The sequence below is a fragment of the Mus musculus genome, chromosome 9, assembly GCF_000001635.26.
Source record: "Mus musculus strain C57BL/6J chromosome 9, GRCm38.p6 C57BL/6J".
Classification (NCBI taxonomy): Eukaryota; Metazoa; Chordata; class Mammalia; order Rodentia; family Muridae; genus Mus; species Mus musculus.
The window spans coordinates 90219782-90240411 of record NC_000075.6 but is presented as its reverse complement, the minus strand read 5'-3'; the positions used below and the strand labels follow the sequence as shown (position 1 = coordinate 90240411).

Below are 20630 nucleotides of genomic sequence, written 5' to 3'. Positions count from 1 at the left end.
GCTAAATGTCCAAGGCTAGTCTTGAACTTGCAACTCTACTCCTTTCTCAGCTTCCTGAATCTGGGATTATAGACATGTGTGGGCTGACTCAATTTTAGAACATTTTCGTCATCCCCAACAGACAGCTTTTATACAATCCTTTCCTGCCTCTCTTACCTTCTTCTCTCTCTCCCTACCTCAGTCCTAGGCAAATCCACTTTCTATCTGTGTTGGATTTGTTTATTCTGAACCTTTCATGTAAGCCGAATTGCACAATATATTGTGTGGCTTTCTCCACTTTGCATAACGTTTTCAAGATTTATCAAGGTAGTGGAATATAAGTATCTCATTTCCTTTTATGGTTAAGCGTACACTGTCCTAGTTCTTGTTTCCTGCCGCCATGATGACAGAAGCAACTTTATTCAGCTTACAATTCCAGGTTATACTCCATAATTGTGGGGAAGTCAGGGTGTCAAGATCCTGAAATAGCTAGGCAAATCCTCAGACAAGAGCAAACAGAAGGAATGCATGTGTGTTGTATGCAGCTCGTATTCCCTCTCATATATAGCCCAAGACCCAAACAGCTCTTCCAACATCAATGTAATCAAGACAGTCCTGCACAGATTTGTCCAAGTCCAAGCTAATCTTGGCACTCCCTCATTAGGGCTCTCTTCCCAGATTATCAGTCTCTTCTAGATTGACAGCTGACACTATGACATGAATAAGCTATGTTTTGGTTATTTTGCTTAGGCATTGTTCATTAGTTGTTGAACATGAGTTGATTTCATTTCTCATTTTTTTGTAAATGTGTATATATGCCTGTGTGCTTGTGTGAGTTTAATGTGTACCACATGTAAGAACCCTTGGAGGCCAGAAAGGCCATCCAATTCCCTGGAACTAGAGTTACTGGTGGTTGCAAACTGACATGTGGGAGGTGGGAACCAGACCCAGGTCCTCTTCAAGAGCATATAAATGCTCTTAACTACGTAGCCATCTCTCCAGTCCCTCTACTTGTTCACTGTTGCAATTAGTGTTCCTACAAACCCTATGTGCAAGTTTTTGTGTGGACACACAGTTTTGTTTCTGTTAGCTAAGTACCTACCCTTGCCAGACCCATATTGAGTATGAGGAACCGCCAGGCTGGCCCAGTTTTTCTGTCTGACATACTGTGTCAGCCCCATATGAGAGTTCTCTTTATGAATGTGTAGCATGTGCCCCCCATGCGTGTACATCTCTGCACCCATATGTGAACATCAGAGCCCCTCCTATATCCTTTGCCTTATTCTCTTGAGCTAGATCTCTGGACCCAGAGCTAGGATAGGATCCAGCAAGTTATCGTGGTCCTCCTGGATTCTCACACTCGCGCGCGCGCGCGCACACACACACACACACACACACACACACACACACGAGTCCTAGTGATCCTCCTGGATTTATGCAAATGCAAACAGTCCTCATGAGCTTCCTGCAGTCACGCACACAGTGTTAAGGACACACACAAGGGGTGTGCAGGAGCACACCTGCCTGTTTGTTTGTTTGTTTGTTTGTTTGTTTGTTTGTTTGTTTGGTGGATTCTCAAGTGCTCGTGCTTGCCTAGCAAGCATTCTTCCCTACCGATCCATCTCTCCAGCCCCAGGTGTCACCTTTTTAAATCTCAGCCATCCTCCTAGTGTGTATCGGCTGGTGTCTCATTGTGGGATTGGTTTGAGTTCCCTCGATGACTACCAACATAAGCAGCATTATGTTGGATCTTTTCAGATTCTTTGCCTATTTTAAATCACATTGGGTTTTTTTTTTTTAATTATTCAGTTGTATGTATTACTTAAATGGAGGTGATCCGTCGATGTTCACAGCAATACACTTGGTGGCCACAGAATCTTTGAAAACTTGACTTAAGTTAGACGTGGGAGTTGGTAGGAAGGTTTGCACGCTGCAGTTTTAGGACAGCTGAAAGCTTTCTGCTCTACTGTAGGACCCACGTCACGACCAGTGCGATGTCAGACAGCCATGCTCCAGCAGTCCTCCTGGGTGATCAGAGTGTCTTAGAAGCCACCATCTAAAAATACACTGTTTTAGCAAGTGCCTTCCCCATACTTCTTTTTATGTAAGCCTTTGTGTTTGGTTGAATGTAATAAAGTCATTTTTGTGTGTGTTTTCAGTTCTTCAGACATAACTTTGTATTGGAACTGAGTAGAATGTGGCAGGGGTCTCCAGACCTCAGAAGACCAACACTTGTGAAAGAGCTCCTATGGTGCCTGTCCACTTTGCCTCTGGCCTGGGCAGGGTCCTGCCCCAGCCCCTGGTCCTGCTCTGCTCTGTTCTATTCACGTTCCGCCCCTCTTCCCACTGACCACGTCCTCACCCTGCGTCAGAGAGTCATGGGTAGCAGCTGTCCCAAGGCTCTTCCTTTGACAACTTGAGAGTCAGCAGTGTGACTCTAGTCTGTCCCTTGAGTAGCTGTTTCCCAGCATTCTCAGTCTCTGAGCCTCTGCATTCTGGCCATTTGCTTCCTTCCTCTTCATCTGTGAGCCTGTGCTCACCACACATTGGCAGAGGCCCTCTTTCGTTTATCTCATGGAGTCCCACTTGCCTTGTGAACATCTGACTGCTCTGATAGGAGGCCACACACAGAGTCTCCCAGTGCCCAGGGGAAGATGGGAGAGGAGGCAAGAGAAAGGCTGCCTCCCCCAGGCCCAACACCATATCGTGCTTCTTAGTAAAGAAAGAGTTCTGTGCTCCTCAAAAACGTCAGGAAACCACAGAGACTCTTGCTTCATTTTTCATGTTAAAAAGCTGAGGCTTAGAGAATTAGAGCAACTGTCTCAAAGCTGTGTTGCAGAAGTGTGTGACCGAACTGAAAGGCAGCCCAGGTTCCTCCACTGAGGACTTCGTCTCCTTTCAGTCTCCAACATAAGAACCTACCAGAGCTGGGCATGATTCTGCAGTGGCCAGCCTGGGTTTCCTGGCAAGACAGGGTCTCGGTAAAACAAGAATGCACGTGGAGGGCTGTTAGTTAACCAGGGGGTTGGTCTTGTACAGCCCCATCTGCCCTCAGAGTAGACAGTGGACTGAGGTGGAATCAGGCCTACAGTTAGGTACTTCCCATTTCCCAGAGCTCAGAGTGTCTCCACCTGGAAAAGAGAACACATGTCACCTTTGTTCAGGACAACTTTCCGAGTAAGTTCGGAGGTACTGTCAGCAGGAGCAACGTCGGCTCCTCTGTCATGGCGCTGCATGGTGTTAGAGGCAGACTCCCAGGGAGGATTCTCAGCTGTGCCATTTCATAGGCAGCTGCCTCAAGCAAGTCACACACCATTCTCTGCTTCCAGATCTCATTTGTAAGCAACCTTGCATACCTCATGAGATGGACTAGATAAGGAAAAGTTAATACGCCCAGGGGAAGAGGGCGTATTTCTTTTTACTTGTGGGCACATTTTAGGAAGGTGACAACAAAATGATCTGAGTGGATAGAGAACCTTTTTTTAATGTTTCCAGCGATTGCAACACGCTAAGCAAGCTTGTGCCTTCTGAGCTACAACCCTAACAGAGAGAGAACTTAATAACTGTAGAAATAGTAAAGCCATTTTTCCCTAAAAGGAATGGCTCAAATGTTTTTGTTTTGGATTCAAACAAGTACTAAAGGAGATAACCCTGTGTTTGTGTGTGCATTTATTGAACTCACCAGTTCAGTTGGGGTCCTCTATGAGACTCCCCTGATGAACTGAGTTTAAATTTCACACTGTTGTACAAGACTTGAGGGTCCTACTCCTACTGCTGAGCTAGCAATTTACAAAGTCTAATTAACTGATAGCTGTCTTAGTGACTTAGTTCAGTTGTCATGATAGAGTACCATGACCCAGGCAACTTATAAAAGAAAGTGTTTGATTCAGGGGTTAAGTTTGGAAACGGTTAGAGTCCCCATGGTGCTGGGTTCAGTAGCTGAGAGCTTACATCCTTATCCACACGTAGGAAGCAGAGAGAGTTAACTGGAAATGACCTGGGTTTTTGAAACTTCAAAGCCCAATGACCCACCTCTTCCAACAAGACAACACCTCCTAAACCTTCCCAAAGAGTTCCACCCACTGGGTCACCAGTAGTCAAATATCCAGGGGACATTCCCCTTCGTACAGCCACAGATGCCGTTGTAACTGGTCATGTGTCATATGATTGAATCATTTCGTTTTTCCTTAAGATAGAGGAGATTTATTTTCCATTAAAAATGTGTTAGATACATAGGGGGAAAACTGATAAAGGAGGCCATGCCACTAAAATACTGTTGAGAGAAAGTAGGTGACGTGGTTATGAGGAATCAGGGAAAAACTTGTTAAAAGCCTGTAAGATTCTAGGCTTACATTGTAAGTGTATGCCCTTATTCCATTAAGAGCAGCAGCAGCGAAACAAAATTAGAAAAGTCAGGTGAACATCGTACAAGTGTGGTTTATCCCAGCAAGGCAGACTCCAGCCAGTGGTCCTGCCTGCCAGGCCCACTTACTCCTGCTTAGGCACCTCTGTTGGAGGTGTAGTTAATTTTACTTAAGTTTCCCGTTTTAGTGACTCTGTCATTTTTTTAACCTTCCCCGCCATCCAGATCACACCAGGTAAAGAGCTAGACCTCGTGTGAAATTCCAGGTGGCATGTATGAATAGCCTCAGAGTCTGGCTGATCGCTAGTGCTCAGCCAGAGGTGCCTAGAGGATAAAGTAATACAGGCATTGATACAGGTTCTGTCTGCTGGGTCTTCTGGTTCTGCTGCTTGCTGGTTCCTGGTCCTTCGTTTCTGCTTTTCTCCTGACCCCCAAGCCTGGTAGCAACGTCACTTGTATGTGTGACTGCGATTCCCAGGAATCCACTGGTTTTGTCGTCATCTAGAGCTATGCCTGGTGGTGACTCATAATCTCTTTCAGAGCCCCATTTCAAAGAGAAGGCCACCACAGCCCAAGCCAGTGCCCAGATATCTGGTGCGTTTGGGGAAGTCATTCATATCTGTGGCTGGGCGGTACTTGTTTATATTTGCCTTGTTTTAATGCATAGCTCAGCCTTTGCCAAGACATATGAGGCTTGTAGTCATGTGGCTGTCTCGTGGATGTTTTCAGAACTGGGCCTTCTGGAGGGGAAACATGGGGAAGGGGGTGGAAGATGTTGGTCAGGCTCTGTGTGTGTGTGTGTGTGTGTGTGTGTGTGTGTGTGTGTGTGTGTGTTGCTGTCAATGTCTTTCCTAAGCACAGGTTGTTTATATCTAGCACTTCTTGTCATCATGGCTAGAACCATGCACTTCCAGGGACCTGTTCATTATCAGGTCCACTTTAGCTTTAGAGAAATCATGACTGGCAGAAATCATGGCTTGCAGACTGGAAGACCTTAACCATGCCTAGGGTGACATCTGACTCAGTATGGGAAACCCAGCCCGAGAGAGTGTCCTTCTGTGCCTTATCCAAGGTCATCAACCAACTAACCCGAGTCTCATATCCTGTTTCCAGTTGGGAGCTATAGGAGGGGGAGCAACTGGCCTCTTCTGTTGGTACTGCTGGATCTTCTTGTTGTTGGAGCCAAGTTCTCGGTGTCCTGGATCAACTCATTCTGCTCTTAGCCTTTCCAATAACCTTTCCGATGACGAGAAAGATAGCTTTTCCCATTGTGTCAGATAGCCCACATGACCTCCCCAACTCAAGATCCTTCGTGTGGTCACAACAGCAGAGTTCTCTCCTGGGATTCAGATGTGCACATTGTGGGCAGTGGGCATTATTTATCCCACCACGGGTGGCTTTCCCTTGGGTGGCACGCGCTCCCCCTCCCCCCATCTCCTCTTAGACACTGTGCACACTCACCCAGAGCCACCTGGCTTGAGTGCTGCCACCCACCAGCTCCATTCAGCCTGTCCTTTTCCTTAGTGGTGTTTCCACTTGATGGTGAAAGGCAGGCGTGCTAGTAAAAAGAGAAGCCTGCTCATGCTGAGGGGCTCGGCCAAAAAGTGAAGCCTTTTTAAGTCCATACTCAAGAGGTAGCTACGAGAAATGAATTCGTATATGTAAGCACCCTGGGATTCTCTCTGCCTGTTAAGACACCCTGCACTGCATACTGTCTCGGTGCCTTAGCGTCCACCGGACCTGTCCCCTGGATGTGCTTCTCTGTGTCCACCAAGTCATGAGGCCCACTTTCACCAGAGCCATGCTCTCAGCTGCAGCATGAGGTGAGGTGAGGCAGCAACAGGGTGTGGATGACAAATGGCTTCATGATTCCCAGAGCAGAGGCACTGTATAGTCTGGAATGCCCTAACTCAGTAGCTCTGTTGGGGCTGGTCCACAGAGTTCATTTGCATAGCTATGCCCTGGTTTATTTAACCTGTCCCCTAGCTGTGGGTGTCTGCTCATCACTTCAGAGGGGGTCAAGCTGAGTCACCTTCATGGAGGAAGGTGTCACTGAGATGCTACATCCTGTTTGGTTTCTCTGACCATGACCGAGGGAAGGGAGTGCTACCTCTGGGCTAGCCTACTCTCCTACTGCCCCCAGCCTTCTGTCAGTCCAAACTCACCCTAGCACAGCCTCTCACCACTGAAGAGTTGGGGTGCTGGCCACAGTGTAGCCACACTGTGCAGGCTGCTTGTGAAATTAAAGGCTCTGGAGAGATTTGATAGGACATTTCCAAACACTTCTCTCAACTCCCAATGTCCACTTGCTCATTGAGATCACAGTGGGTATTTGAGTATAAAAATTACTGTTATTTGAATTCATTTAATTTATTTATTTATTTATTTATTTATTTTGGAAAGTGTGCTTCATGTGGCACAGTGTGTTGCACGATCAAGAATTGGGTTCTGCCAAGAACACACTCACCCAGGGCTTGATTAAATAGTACTTGAGCTGAAAGGGAGTTCACTTTGAAGCCAATTTCACTTCTCCATTACCCAAGCCTTGGCAGTTGTCACAGCACCCTAGGCTGTCCCTCAGCTGTCCTTCAACTGCAGGGGCTTGCAACAGCCTGGAAACCAACCATGCTAGAGAAAGCAGATGACATGGAAGTTAGTTACTGGAACTACCTTTCTTCCTGCCTGGGCTGAGTTTGGGTCTTCTGGTTTCTCCTTTTGTTGTTGTTGTTGTTGTCGTTGTTGTTGTTGTTGTTGTCGTTGTTGTTGACTCTAAGAACAGGAGTGGCAGGCTGAGCTCACTCCCCCTTAGCACGCTCCTCACTGGTAGTGCGTTCCACACACCATTGTGGAGGGAAAGAACAAGAGCACATTTTGAAGCCATGCCAGATGGCAAGGAGCTTTTAACTCCTGAAACATGTCAGGAAGGCAGGACACAGGAGCTCTGGGCCGGGAAATGTCCCTAGCACTGTGGGCGGGCTCACAGGTGCTGCGAATGTGCAGGGGTAGATGAAGCATTTGTGAGACTTCCTTTTCTTCCAGAGCAACTGTTTTGAAATCATAACTCTCCACAGTTTTGAGATGTTGTGAAACCAGAATTGACTATGACATTAGCATGCTCTCTTAGGTTCCCCTGGCTGTTGAAAAGGCCACTCTGCCCAGAGCCAGGCACCAGAAGACACTAGGCTGTGAGAACCATGGGACATGCTTACTCTGTGTGCCACCTGTGGTCTCAGTACTCAGGAAACAGTTGCCAGGTCTTAGACAAGTGTAGCCACCTGTTCTAGGGACACAAAGTCGCATTTTCTATCAGCAGGATGAGAACCTATGTGTGCTATATAAGTTCTCTTTGTTCCTCTAAAACTTTAAATTACGTTAGTAAAATTCAAATACAGGGGAGTAAATCATGCTTTTAAAATCACAAATATTGGGAAGTAGAGGCAGGCAAATCTCTGAGGTTGGGCCAGCCTGGTCTACAGAGGGAGTTCCATGATACCCAAAGCTACATAAACCACAAATGTTACGGGACTTGATGATTCAATGAATAAAGCGCTTGCTGCTTAAGCACGAGGACTTGATTTTGGATCCCCAGTATCCATGTGAAAGCCAAGCATTTGGGTCCGCATCTGTAGCCCAAGGCCTGGGGAGGGGCACCTAAAAGCTTTCTGGCCAACCAAACTAGTGAACACAGTGAGTGCTAGGTTCAGCGAAACCTTTTATTAGAAATAAAAACGTGGAAAGGGCTGATGAGATAACGCTGAGCAGACAGATGTGTCCACCACCAACTCTGATTACCTGAGAGTTGGAAAACTGTCCTCTGGCCTCCTCCCCCCATACACCATGGTACACATCCCTCCTCCCTCCTTATTTTATGAGCATGACTCTTCTGGGTATATGTATGTCTGTGTACTGCGTGTTTGCCTGGTGCCACGAAGACCAGAAGAGAGCATCATCTCTCCTAGAACTGGAGTTACAGGCAGGCAGGAGCAGCCAGTGGGTGTGTGTTAGAATTATACCCAGGTCCTCTGCAAGAGCAGCTGATGCTCATAACCGCTGAGCCATCTCTCTAGCAGAAAGAGAGAGAGAGAGAGAGAGAGAGAGAGAGAGAGAGAGAAAATAATCAAAGAGCAATAGAGAAATACTTGATCCTGACATCTGGTCTTCACAGATACATGCACAAGAAACCACAATTGCATATATGTGTGTACACACACACATAACAACACACACCAAAAATAAAGTACTGAAATGTAGCTACTTCATACAACAGTGCCATCTGACTCGTTCAAACTGGAGACTCTCTAGTTTCCCTTCTCACCTTCAGCCCGCTTCAGGAAACACCAGAGATGCACGGCTTTCTCTCCTGCTTTAGCAGCCATATTGAGGTGTGGCCTGTAAGACTCAGTTACGTTAGGTGTACAGGCTGAGGAGTGTTAGAAAATTACACCCCATAGAAACACCTCTATAATCAAAATGTATTGCTGCATGTCAGGGCACAGGCTTGTAATCCTAGCATTTGGGAGGCAGAGGCATGCAAATCTCAGTACACTTGAAGCCAGTTTAGTTTATCTATGCAGTTCTGGGCCAGCAACCAGAGTTGCTGTAGTAACTGAGTAGTGAGACCCTATTTCAGATAGGAGGGAGGGAAGGAGGGAGGGAGGGAGGGATGGAGGGAGGGAGGGAAAGAGAGGGAGGGAGGGAGGGAGGGAGGGAAAGAGAGGGAGAGAGAATGAGAATGAGAATACATGCATGTTCCCTCATGAGCCTTCCCTTAATCTCTGGCCTCAGGCAACCTCCAGGCTGCTTTCTTGAACTATAGCTGTGCTTTTGTAAGGGTTTAAAATAAATGAGCTCTTGTGGCCTATACCTGTTGTATTCATCATCGACTTGACATAACTCTTCAAAGTGACTGCTCCTTTTCACGTGCCCAGCAACACTACTGGCCAGTTCCAGTTGCTCCACATCCTCCCAAACGCTGGCAGTTAGCTGCTGTTTTTAACTTTAGCTGTTGGAGGTGTGATGCAGTTTTAACTAATGTATGATAACTAGTGATGCTTTTTAAAGTATATTTATATGTTATTTTTATGTGTGTGTTTTGCCTGCATGTATATCAGTGTACCACATGTGTGCCTAGTGGTTGGATGCCTGGAATTAAGAGTTATAAATGGTGGCAAGCTGCCATGTGTGTGCTGGGAACCAAACTGGGGTCTTCTGCAAGAGCAGCAGGTGATGTTATTCGATGAGCCACCTCTTCAACCTTGATGTTATCTTACTGACCATTCCTAGACAGCTGCCCCTCAGCTTAAGCTGGGTTACATGGTAGGAGTATGTCCTACCAAACCCAAACATAAATTGAAAATACTAAAAGGCAAACGTGCATTGGCTTAGCTTCGTGCACTCTGTAGAGGACCTGTTGTTGAGTTCACACTTACTGTCTCGCGGTTCACTGGAAGTTAATCCCAGCTCCGTGTCTCTCTGCACATCGCTAGCCCAGGAAAAAGCAAGCTTCTGACTATGGTTTGCAGTGAATGTGTATTGCTTTGGAACGGTCGTAAAGTTTGTTACAAGAAAATCTTAAGTCCAACTTTACAAGTTAGAAAACTGCGTGTATTTTTATTTTTCTTTCTTCCTTTTTTAAAATTTACTTTTCTCGTCTCTTGATCATTTTTAAATTGAGTTGTTTATTCATCTTATTGAACTTTAAGCATTCTTAAATATCCTGAATATGAGCCTTTTGTCAGGTATATATTTTGCAAATATTTTCCAAAGGAGAAAGGTTTTCATAAACTCAGTTTTTCTCATCTTGTCTTATAGATTGTACTTTTCAAGTTCTCTTTAAGAAGTCTGTGTAATGTGGAGCTGTGGAGATGGCTTAGGGAGGAAGTATACTTGACTTGAGTTTGGACCCAAGAGACCCGTGTAGAAAGCTAGATATGTGTCTGTAACCCCAGCACTGGGGAGCTGGAGAGAGGCTGATCTTTGCAGTTCATTGCCTAGCCTAGCAAAGTAGGTGAGCCTTGGGTTCAGAGAGAAACCCTGTCTCAAAACATAAGCTGAGCAGTGTGTGATTGAGGCAGATACCTAAAGTTGGCCTGTGGCCTAGACATGCTTGTGTGCACACATACATATGCATGCACATACACATACATATGCATGCACACACACATACATATGCATGCATATACATACAAAAGGAGAAGAAAGTCTAAACGTCAAAAGCACTTTCTCCTTTATTTTCATCTAGAAGTTTTGTGTTTTGGTGGGGCGTGTTTTGTTTTTAATTTGAAATAGGATTTCACTGTATAGCCCAGACTGGCCTGGAACTTAGGAACCTTCTGCCTGGCTTCCTAAGTGCTGGGATCACAGGAGTATACCACAACAACCTGCCTCTATGGTATATTTTGAACTAGTTTGTATGTGTGCTGTGAGGTAAGATTCAAGTTTATTTTTTCCTATATATAACCAGTTCTTATAGTCACACTTCCCCACTAGATTCTCTTTACATTCTTGCGGACAGTCAGGCGACCATCAGTGCAAGGAGTGGTTAACATGGATAATGCAGTCTGTGTTGTGGTGTCTCTTAGGAATGCTGGCATCTTGAGAAAGGCAGTTCTAGGAATCTATTCACTGATGACAGTATAAAGTCCAATGTGGAGCACCCAGCTTCAGAATAGCTAGTGTAACCTACAGAAGTCCCCTGCGATGCATAGGCTTTGGGTCTGGTTAATCATAATGTGTGATTTTTTTTTAAATAAGGTTTTTTCGGGGGTGGGGGGTGTTTTTTAAGAAATTCTTGAATTTAACTTTGCATTGCTACTTCCTGAGATACTAGTATCGGTGTATACTCATACTGGCAATGCATATTTTCTCATTTTCTGTATTTTTACCAACATTTGGTATTATCAGATCTCCATTTTTACCAGTCCTATATACAGCCGTGTTTTGCTCTGCCCTTTCTTGTTTTTAAATAGAAATTCAATGTCATCATTCCGTCCTGGGAGAGGGCACAGTGAGAGTCGCAGGACCGTGTTTTACACCAATGAAGAGTGGGAACTTCTAGACCCGCCTCCTAAGGACCTGGAGGAGTCCCTGGTACCAGAAGAGAGGAAGAAGCCGATGCCTGAGGGCAGTAAAGGTGTGTGTGTTCCTGTGCCCTGTTGCTCTCTCTGCCCCTGGGATAGAGGAGACTCTTGACTGGCAAGTCCCTAGAAGCATAAAGCATAGGCCCTTGTGTTATAGGAGGGGGATGGTGATAGGGGTGTGGGCAATGATTCTTAAAGGTTTGTAAAGGGCTGCAAGAAACAGATGTCCAAGCAGCTACAAACCTCCTCCGGGAGATTTGATATGTTATGCCTCTGTGCATCACAGAGGTGCTGCCTGAAGAAACTTTGTACTTATTAAGCCAGGCATTATGTCATATACCTGTAGTTCTGGGGCCAGGGAGGTCGAAACAGGAGGATTGCATGTCTCAGAAACATACACACACACACACACACACACACACACACACACACACACCATCTTTATTTACAGAAATTTGATAAGTACTCCAAAAAAAGAGAACATAGTATCATAGATTCTGGAGAAGTGGTTAGATTAGTTGTATTCCTATTACTGTAACAGGTAGCTGAGGGAAGCCATCTTATGTAGAGAAACGGTTTATTTTGGTTCATAGTCGTAGAGATTTTATTCTATGACCACCTGAACCCATTGCTTTGTGCCTGTAGAAGTGCATCATTGTGGGACTGTGTGGCCAGAAAGCAAAAGAGAGAAGGCAGCCCGGGGTACCACTGTCTAAAAGACTTCATATTAAGCTTTCATCAGTACCAGCAAGCTGCTGGCTTAAGGCATTAACACATGGGCCTTTGGGAGACATGCTAGATCCAAACAAGGCCCCAAGTCCGAAAGCACTTGTGCACTTGTGCCTCTGTGAGCTGTCACATATCAGGCACACCAGGCCTCCAGTGCCACCTGGGTGCCAGGTACTGCCACCCACCCAGTCTTCCAGTCTCTGCGTGACCCCAGGGAGCCACCGATGCCTTTGTCTCCCCTAGCTTTAAATAATCAAAAGGCCGTAGTACTTTTGTGCCTCAAGCTTGTGTTTTTGAGTGTACATTTGAATTATTTGGGTCAACTTATACATAAAGTCTCACTTTAAAAAGTGTATTTAGACTTTTAAAAAATCCATTTTGTTTTTGTTTTTAGCCAAAAACAAATGTAAAAGTAAGAAGCCAGGGCTTGCCTGGTGCGCCTCAGTTGTCTTCGTGATACTCATACTATAGTCTTCTGTAAAGAGTGGTCCAGCAAAGACTCTGCAGCTTTAGACCTCTCGGGGCTTCTGTACAGTGAAGCAGGACAAGGAGACATGTCCAGCTGCCCTGCTTTCTGCATGGGTTGATGAGTCCACAACCCTCAGGATGATGTGTAAGAATACCAGAAGGTTTGACATGCTCAAAAAAAAAAAAAAAAAAAAAAAAACTTCTTATTTTTAAATATAGGAGTCGCTAGTTCAGGATTCCCCTTTGAATTTGGACGGAACCCTTACAAAGGAAAGCGCCCCTTGAAAGATATAATTGGGTCATACAAAAACCGCCACAGCAGTAGTGATCCTTTGCTCGAGGGAACGGCGACATCATCAGGCAGCAGCGGAGGTCCCACTAAGCCAGTCCCCGAAATGCAGCTGCAGATTCAAAGCCAGCAGGAGGAGCTGGAGCAACTCAAGAAGGACCTATCCAGTCAGAAGGTAACTGTCGCTTGATTTCTGTGTGCCCTCGGTGGGCCAGAGACTCAGGAGCCCTTCCCTGAGGCTCATGCTCTTGGGCTGCCATCCTGTGCCCTGAGCTATGCCCGTGTTTATTCAATGACCCTAGACCATGACCCTAGACAGGTTACAAGGTGCTCCTCTCAGTACCCACGCCCGGTTTCTCAGACTCGAGTTCCCTCAACTTTGCACATCCCGTCAGACAATTTTTCCAAACTGGTAAGAATTCCTTCTACCTAATTGCTAGGCAGCACAGTAACCCATAAAGCTTGGCCCCTCCCCCTTTTAATTTTATTTTTAGCTATATGTATGAGTATGTAACTGTAGGCATCCACAGAAGCCAGAAACCAATGTCCGATTCAGTGAACCTCCCAGTGTGGGTTCTGGGAATCAAGCTCAAGTCCTCTGCAAGAGCAATGTGTGCTCTTAACTGCTGAGTCATCTTCCTACCCTGCCCCTCCCCATTCCCCCCCCACACATATACACTTCTATTTATTCATTTATTTTTGAGACAGCATCTCACTGTGTCATCTAGGCTGCCCTGGAGCAGTTGATCCCCCTGCTCCCGCACTGGAGTTATAGGCATGTGCCACCACGCAGTACTTCACAGATCCCTTAGCGCCGATAAGCATGTGCCAGGAACCATTGCTAATTACAGCACGCACATCCATTATTTCCCGTTTCCTATTATTGTTCTCTTCAGGCTGTATTTGTGGAGTACATTTTTTCCCCTCTCTATTTTTGAGATCTTTCAAGAGGAAGTTCAACATTAAAATGTTTCCAGTGGAGTTTATTTCTGCATTTCCTCAGATTCCAGTGACTGCTTATATAACACTCATGATTTCTGCTTTTCTCCCCCACACCCCAGCTTTCTTACCGTTCACCTCATTGTCTTCTTGGCTCCTAGGAGCTCATTCGGCTGCTCCAGCAGACAGTCCGGTCATCCCAATATGACAAGTATTTCACGAACCCCCAGATCAGCCAGGGGGTCCCCGGGGACACACTGGAGCTCCTGCACCAGAAGGACGAGCAGATCCTGGGCCTCAGCGGCCAGCTGGAGAGGTTCGGCCTGGAGAAGGAAAGCCTCCAGCAGGAAGTGAGGACGCTGAAGAGCAAGGTGGGCGAGCTCAACGAGCGGCTCGGCATGCTGATGGAGACCATCCAGGCCAAGGACGAGGTCATCATCAAGCTCAGCGCCTGTGAGGGCAGCGTGTCATCACCCACCCTGGGGCCCAGCTCTCCTTTGGCCATCCCAGCCAGCAAGGACCAGCTGGAGCTGGACAGGCTAAAAGTAAGGGCAGACTGTGGGCTGGCTTTCTGGATAGACATTGCAAACACATTGCAAACTCAGTTAGTTCCGTCCTTAGTTCCATACCCGCTGACCCCTAGAGGTCTGGTTGTAACGGGCTGGTCTAGTAAGGGCAGAGCTGGGGAGGAGGGGCAGAACTTTATGCTCAAATCCCAGGCATGTTCAGGAACTGCCTTGAGTACGTCCAACACCCTTGCTATTGCTGTCATCACCTGGGACACTTTCAGTTCTTCCTGTCCCTGGCACAGAAAAAGCTGAAACACGCCTCCCCTCTGAATTTCCCACCTTCAAGGAGGTTGTCAGTTTCCCCTCTGTGCACATAAAGACAAACACAGACTTAATTTGTATAGCCTCCCACAGGCCTGGGTAGGCAAGCATCCTCTGGGACACTGGGCATCAGGTAGAGCCCAACCGACTCCAGCAGACCCCAGTATGTCTACCACCCCCAGTAGTTCCATGCAGCCACTGGTTCTAGGTGTTTGCATTCCAAGTGGAGTTTACCCTTGAAGAGTCCAGGTGTGTTCGCGTTGAGATCATGATAGAGCGTGTGCTTCATGGCTTCTAGCACCTTTCATTTGCCAGCAGTGAGCTGAGTGAGTGCTCACAGGCTGGGGACTGCAGAGTTGTGAACACTGAGACAGTGGCTGCAGGGCTGGGATGTGTGGGTGGGCCATTTTAGTGACAACACAAAGCCAGCATGGTGTCTTTATTTTTGTATGTCTGTAGCGTGTGCATGCGTATACTCATGCATGTGGAAGCTGGGTATTGGTACTCTTCTTCATACTGTTCCACGTTACTTTTTGAGACAAAGTCTTAACCCAGAGCTTACTAGTTAACCCGGGAACCCCAGGGACCCTCCTGCCTCCGCACTCCCTGCACAAGGGTTATAGAAGTACCATCGCACAGGCTTTTACGTGGGTGATGGGAAACCGGACTTAAGTCCGCATCCTTGTGCAGCATCGACCGTACCACCTAAGCCCTCCCCACAGCTCCCAGTCGGATTGATTAGTGAGAAACCAAAACACCTCTTACTATGCCATATTTATATCTACTATAAAACAGCCTTTATTTTATTTATTTATATTTTGAGACAAAGTTTCATGCTGTAGTTTATGCTGACCCAGAAATCACTGTAGCCCAGGTTGGCCTCAAACTCAAGTCAACCCTTTGTCCCCATGTCCGGGGTACTGAGATTCCCAGGTGTGAGTTACCACGCTTGGATGCTTGTTATTTGTTTTTGTTTTATTTTTCTTTTTACAAGAGCTCTTAGTGCTGCCTATAGAAGGCAGTTAGTTTATATACTCAAACCTTCCTAGTTCTTCCGTGTCTTATCAGGACACACTACAGCCTCAAGAAAGTTCAGTCTGGAGGCGGGGGAGTATCCAGAAAAGTCTGTAGAAATGGTCAGGGCCAGAGGGAGGACGTGGTTACAAAAGATGGAATTTATAAGGCATCTTCACCAACCACAGCCTTAAAGATGGTTGGCTCTCCTTCATCTTTATTTAGAAGCCTCCTTGACTTATCACGAGGATGATCTAAGGGGTGTGTGAACTTGTTTTCAGGGCATTTTACATGAACACTCTTCCCTGCTCAGCCACACCTTCCTTCTAGTAGAACAGGGGAAAACTTGTGACCACAGGAGCCTGAGGCAAGCCAGACCTCTGAGTTCAAAGCCAGACTGGTCCACATAGTGAGTTCCAGGACAGCCAAAGTTACATAATAGATCCTGTCTTTACCAGAAAGAAAGATAGGAAGAAAGGAAGGAGGGGAAAAAAAGAAAACCTTTGTCTCCAACCTTTACATTCTCTAAATACAAAATAAATGTTGCAGAAGTAAACAGTTGGCCAATCCAGTGAAGTGCCGACTGTGTTCTTGATAATTTGGGAGGCGGTGCTGGGGTCTGGACCCAGGGCCTTGTATCTGATAGGCAGATACTTTACCACTGACCTCCACCCTCTGTCCTAATGTCCTCCTTCAGCTTTCCCACAGTTTGAGTGCTCTCCAAAGTCCCTGATGCACCACAGATCATAGTGTTCATCATTGCATGCCTTTCTTAATTAAGGGCTTTTGCATATTTTTATAGTCTTTTAAAAATAGAACTATATAAGTAAAAATGAGAACCTACTTAGAATACAGTCAGTGTCTCTGGTTTAAAATAATATTAAATGACTGCTTTTTCTCATCAACGACTGTGTGACTGGAGTTAGAAAGTGCACCCTGTTTACTTCTGCCGTCAGCTGAGAAAAACCAGCGCTGCTGAGTAAATATTCTCCCACCTCCTCCTGCTGCCACAAATGGCCAAAAAGATTCATCAGAAAGCTCCTACTAATGTCTTCCAATTTGTTTAGAACTTGCTCTCACTTGGCAGGCCTCAAAGATGCTAATTACATAGAATAATTAGCCAACATGCAACCCACATCAGTTGATTAAAAAAAAATTTTTTCCCCCAACAGGATAGTCTGCAAGGGTACAAAAGCCAAAATAAATTTCTAAACAAGGAAATTTTGGAACTCTCGGCTCTACGAAGAAATGCAGAAAGGAGAGAGAGGGATCTGATGGCTAAGGTAAGTCAGGACCGACTCAGCTTAGCACGTGAAGGGAGGGCGGAAACCATGCTTCAGCGGTTGTGCTTTAAAACCTACCCAGCCACCGCAATGGGAGAAAGATGGCTGCTGCAATCAGTACACGTAAAGAATGTAGAGTGCAATTTCTCTGTTGATGACAAACTCGCCCACGTGGGCTTCGTCATGGGTTTTCAGAATGAAAACAAAGTGCATTCATGGGGGTCACTCCAGGTCATAGGGGTCACTCCAGATTAAAGTTACCTAGATAGTCGTCTATACTGCTGAGATTTAGTTTCACATGTGTGAGACAAGAGAGGCGAGAATATTCCCATCCCCGTAGATCCAGCAGGATTGGCTTAAGATTACGGCTGCAGAGGGCTTTGGAAAGGCTAAGGGGCCACAGGCATCCAGCTGTGAGTTATAAATGCCTGGCACGTGTCCACAGCTGCCGCGTGCAGGTACTATTTTTGAGCAGCCTTCCAAGCACATTTCTAGAACCTTATTCCTGCATATTTGCCAGGGGAAAGTTGATTTTTCTGATCAGGTAGCAGATAGGAACTAATCCTGCCTGGACAGAATGCCCTAACAAAGTTGGTGTGCATGGGGCAGGGGGCAGCATTCATGGCCTGTGTAACCATGTAGGGGTAGGCTTCACCTCAGCCAGTGGCTTATGACCCAGTTTCTGTTGCGCATTCTAACCTTGTTGAAGGTTGGTCCCTGTGCTTATCAGCACCCCTCTCTGCTTAGAAAGAAGGGGGAGCCATAGTGGGCTCTTTTAACCCTGACTTAACTTTTTGCCTATGTTATACTTTGCAGCAGGCTCACTTCCTAGTCTTTTTGAGCATGCTGGTTTGGGCTTATTGGTTGCCTGTGATGCCTAAGGCTTGCTTTTCCTGTATTTGTCTCTGGGTGGAGGTAACACCTTGCATTCTCTCCAGTACTCTAGCCTGGAAGCCAAGCTCTGCCAGGTTGAAAGTAAATACTTGATACTGCTCCAAGAAATGAAGACACCAGTTTGCTCAGAGGAACAGGGCCCTGCCAGGGATGTCATAGCCCAGTTGTTGGAGGATGCTCTGCAGGTCGAGAGCCAAGAGCAGCCGGAGCAAGCATTCGTTAAGCCTCATCTGGTCAGGTAAATCTGCTTCAGTCTGTTGGGGCAGTCCACCCATTTCCCAAGTTCCCTTTCCACAGCAGTAGACATTCACAGGGCACTTAACGCTAGATACTGATGGCAAGTGCTATCAGGATGGCAAAGCAGGTGTTGTCATTCTTCCACAGAAATCATGTGCTAGAACTGGAATCAGCCTAGGCCTGTTGATTCCAGGACTATGTCAAAGTAGCCTCACCTCCAATACGTACCTCTTTCTTCAGGGGCCAGTTTTCTAAAGAACAGGACCCCTTTCGTGACACAGGTACATCCCATCTGTAGGGGAACTAAAAGCAAACAGGCCATGGAGAAAAGCTGGCTTTTCCTTGTGTGGGAGGGTGGTTTCTAGAACCTGACTGAGTAGCTGAAGACCACTCCATCTGAGACAAATCATGGACCCACCTCCTAAGATGCACTTGGACATATACGTATAAAATACCGTGGTTTTTGGGGGGGTTTTTTGTTTGTTTTTTGGTTTTTTGTTTTGTTTTGTTTTGTTTTGTTTTGTTTTGTGAGGGTCAAAGAACTTAGAATGAATCTCGGATTAAAGACTCATATAATATATTTTCTGACCAGTCTCAGTGTCAGGGCTAGAGGGGGGTTCCTGCTGCTGAGCTTTGGGGCCCGATTGCTGGGGCCTGCTGGGAACAGGACTTCTAACAGCAAGTATGTCTGGAAGGCTGTGGTGCAAGGCCATTTTTGCTGGCTACAAATGAGGTCTCCGGAACCAGAGAGAGCACACGGCTTTCTTAAAATTGAAGGCGTTTATACCCGAGATGAAACGGAGTTCTACTTAGGCAAAAGATGTGCTTATGTGTATAAAGCAAAAAACAATACAGTGACTCCTGGAGGTAAACCAAAGAAAACCAGAGTGATCTGGGGAAAGGTAACTCGGCCCACAGAAACAGTGGCATGGTTCGTGCCAAATTCCGAAGCAACCTTCCTGCAAAGGCCATTGGACACAGAATCCGTGTGATGCTGTACCCATCCCGGATTTAAACTAATGGAGAGTAAATAAATAAAAGTAGATTTGTGCTCTTGTAAAAAAAAAAAGTGTCAGGGCTAGGCTAAATCTGCAAGTTCACCTGGTGTAACCTCTTCTGTCTTTGTCTCTCAGATATAGCACTGTTTCTGTCCCTTGCTCTTTGCAGTCTCCTCTCTACCTTTCCTCAGCCTCAGATAGAGACCTTTGACATGCTTGGGCCAGACTGACAGATCCCACCTACCAGCATTGACTGTGCTTGTCAAGTGACAGAAATGGACTTTGAGAATAGAACCAACCCCGTTGTTGCAGAACACTTATTCTGAAAGATGTGCTCGATGCAGGAACAGTTACGTGGTTCACATGCAGGATCGTATTAAACGCTCATTGCAGGTGGATTTGCCCTCACTCCGTTAAGTGAGGTGGGTAAGTTAGGAAGTGCTGTAGCATATTCTGGGCTACACATCCTATGGCACATGACTAAGTCCAGTGACATTGGATCCATGGCATAGGATAAGCCCAGGCAGCCAGAGTCTCAAGTTCAAGAGTACTGCCTCCACATCATGTATGGTTGCTTTGTTCATAGTCACTGGTGAGCTCTGGGAGTTCTGAAGTGTGTTACATTCTTCCCATGTGCATTTAGGAAGCCGTGCATTCTCTACTACTTTGCAGAACTCCATTAGGTAAACAGACCACAGTAGCATTATTGTTTCTCCTCATGAAAAGCACTTAGGACCTTTCCAGTTTTCTTAGTTACAAACACCATGGTATATGTTCTGTGTGCCCAGGCAAGAATTTCTCCAGGATGTAGAAGAAAAACAAGATGTCTTCAAACCTACTAGATTTCCAAAGTTCCTAAGACTTTTGCATATTCGTTGTGTCAGAAGTTTACTGGGATCTGATAACTTCCGTGACTAACCATAGACTTAGCATCAAGTTTGCTGTCAAGAGTTCATGGGTCAGAAGGCAACATAAAGTCTTACTGGACTGAAATCTCAGCTTAATCAAGGATCAGGCTCCTTTCTGGATCTTCTGGGGAACAGTTCATTTCCATCATTGAAAATGTTGCTTGATACAGTTCCTTGCAGATATAAAGCGACACCCTGTTTCCCAGCCTCTAGAGATCACCTGCACTCCATAGTTCATGGCTCCTTCCATCTTTAAAAGCATCAGCAGCTGATCCAGTCCCTGCACATGCGTGAGCAAGTGCACTCACACACTCACACACACTCTTCTCTCCTGCCTTTTGTTTCTTTTGTCATCTTCCTCTGATCTGTTCTTTGGCCTCCCCTTCTCTGATGGTTCATGTGGACACCAGGTTCCTTGGTAACCCAGACAATCTCCCTGCATTAATTCTGTCACCTTAATATTATCTGCCACTGTCCTCTTTTTGGATTTAGTCACAGATTTCGACGGCAGGATGTTGACATCTGTGGGGGCCATATCCTGTCCACCAAAGCCTCGATTAGCTTTTATATCCAATACTAAGAGGGTTTCTTACTAATACCCTCTTCCTTGTCTTTCACTT

At 46.1% G+C, this 20630-nt stretch overlaps 1 protein-coding gene across 3 annotated transcripts in view; it reads left to right on the top strand.

The window, feature by feature from the left end:
• Positions 1–20630, top strand: part of Tbc1d2b (TBC1 domain family, member 2B) — a 68726-nt gene that overhangs the window by 30361 nt on the left and 17735 nt on the right. For all 3 annotated transcript variants that reach the window (XR_001778980.2, NM_194334.2, XM_011242794.3), the window contains exons 4-8: positions 11311–11474; positions 12838–13082; positions 14008–14391; positions 16863–16973; positions 17912–18105. Coding sequence is in view for 2 of the 3 variants with exons in the window: in NM_194334.2 (NP_919315.2) it covers positions 11311–11474; positions 12838–13082; positions 14008–14391; positions 16863–16973; positions 17912–18105 (1098 nt within the window). In the remaining variant the exon portion in view is untranslated. The remainder of the gene's footprint in view (positions 1–11310; positions 11475–12837; positions 13083–14007; positions 14392–16862; positions 16974–17911; positions 18106–20630) is intronic.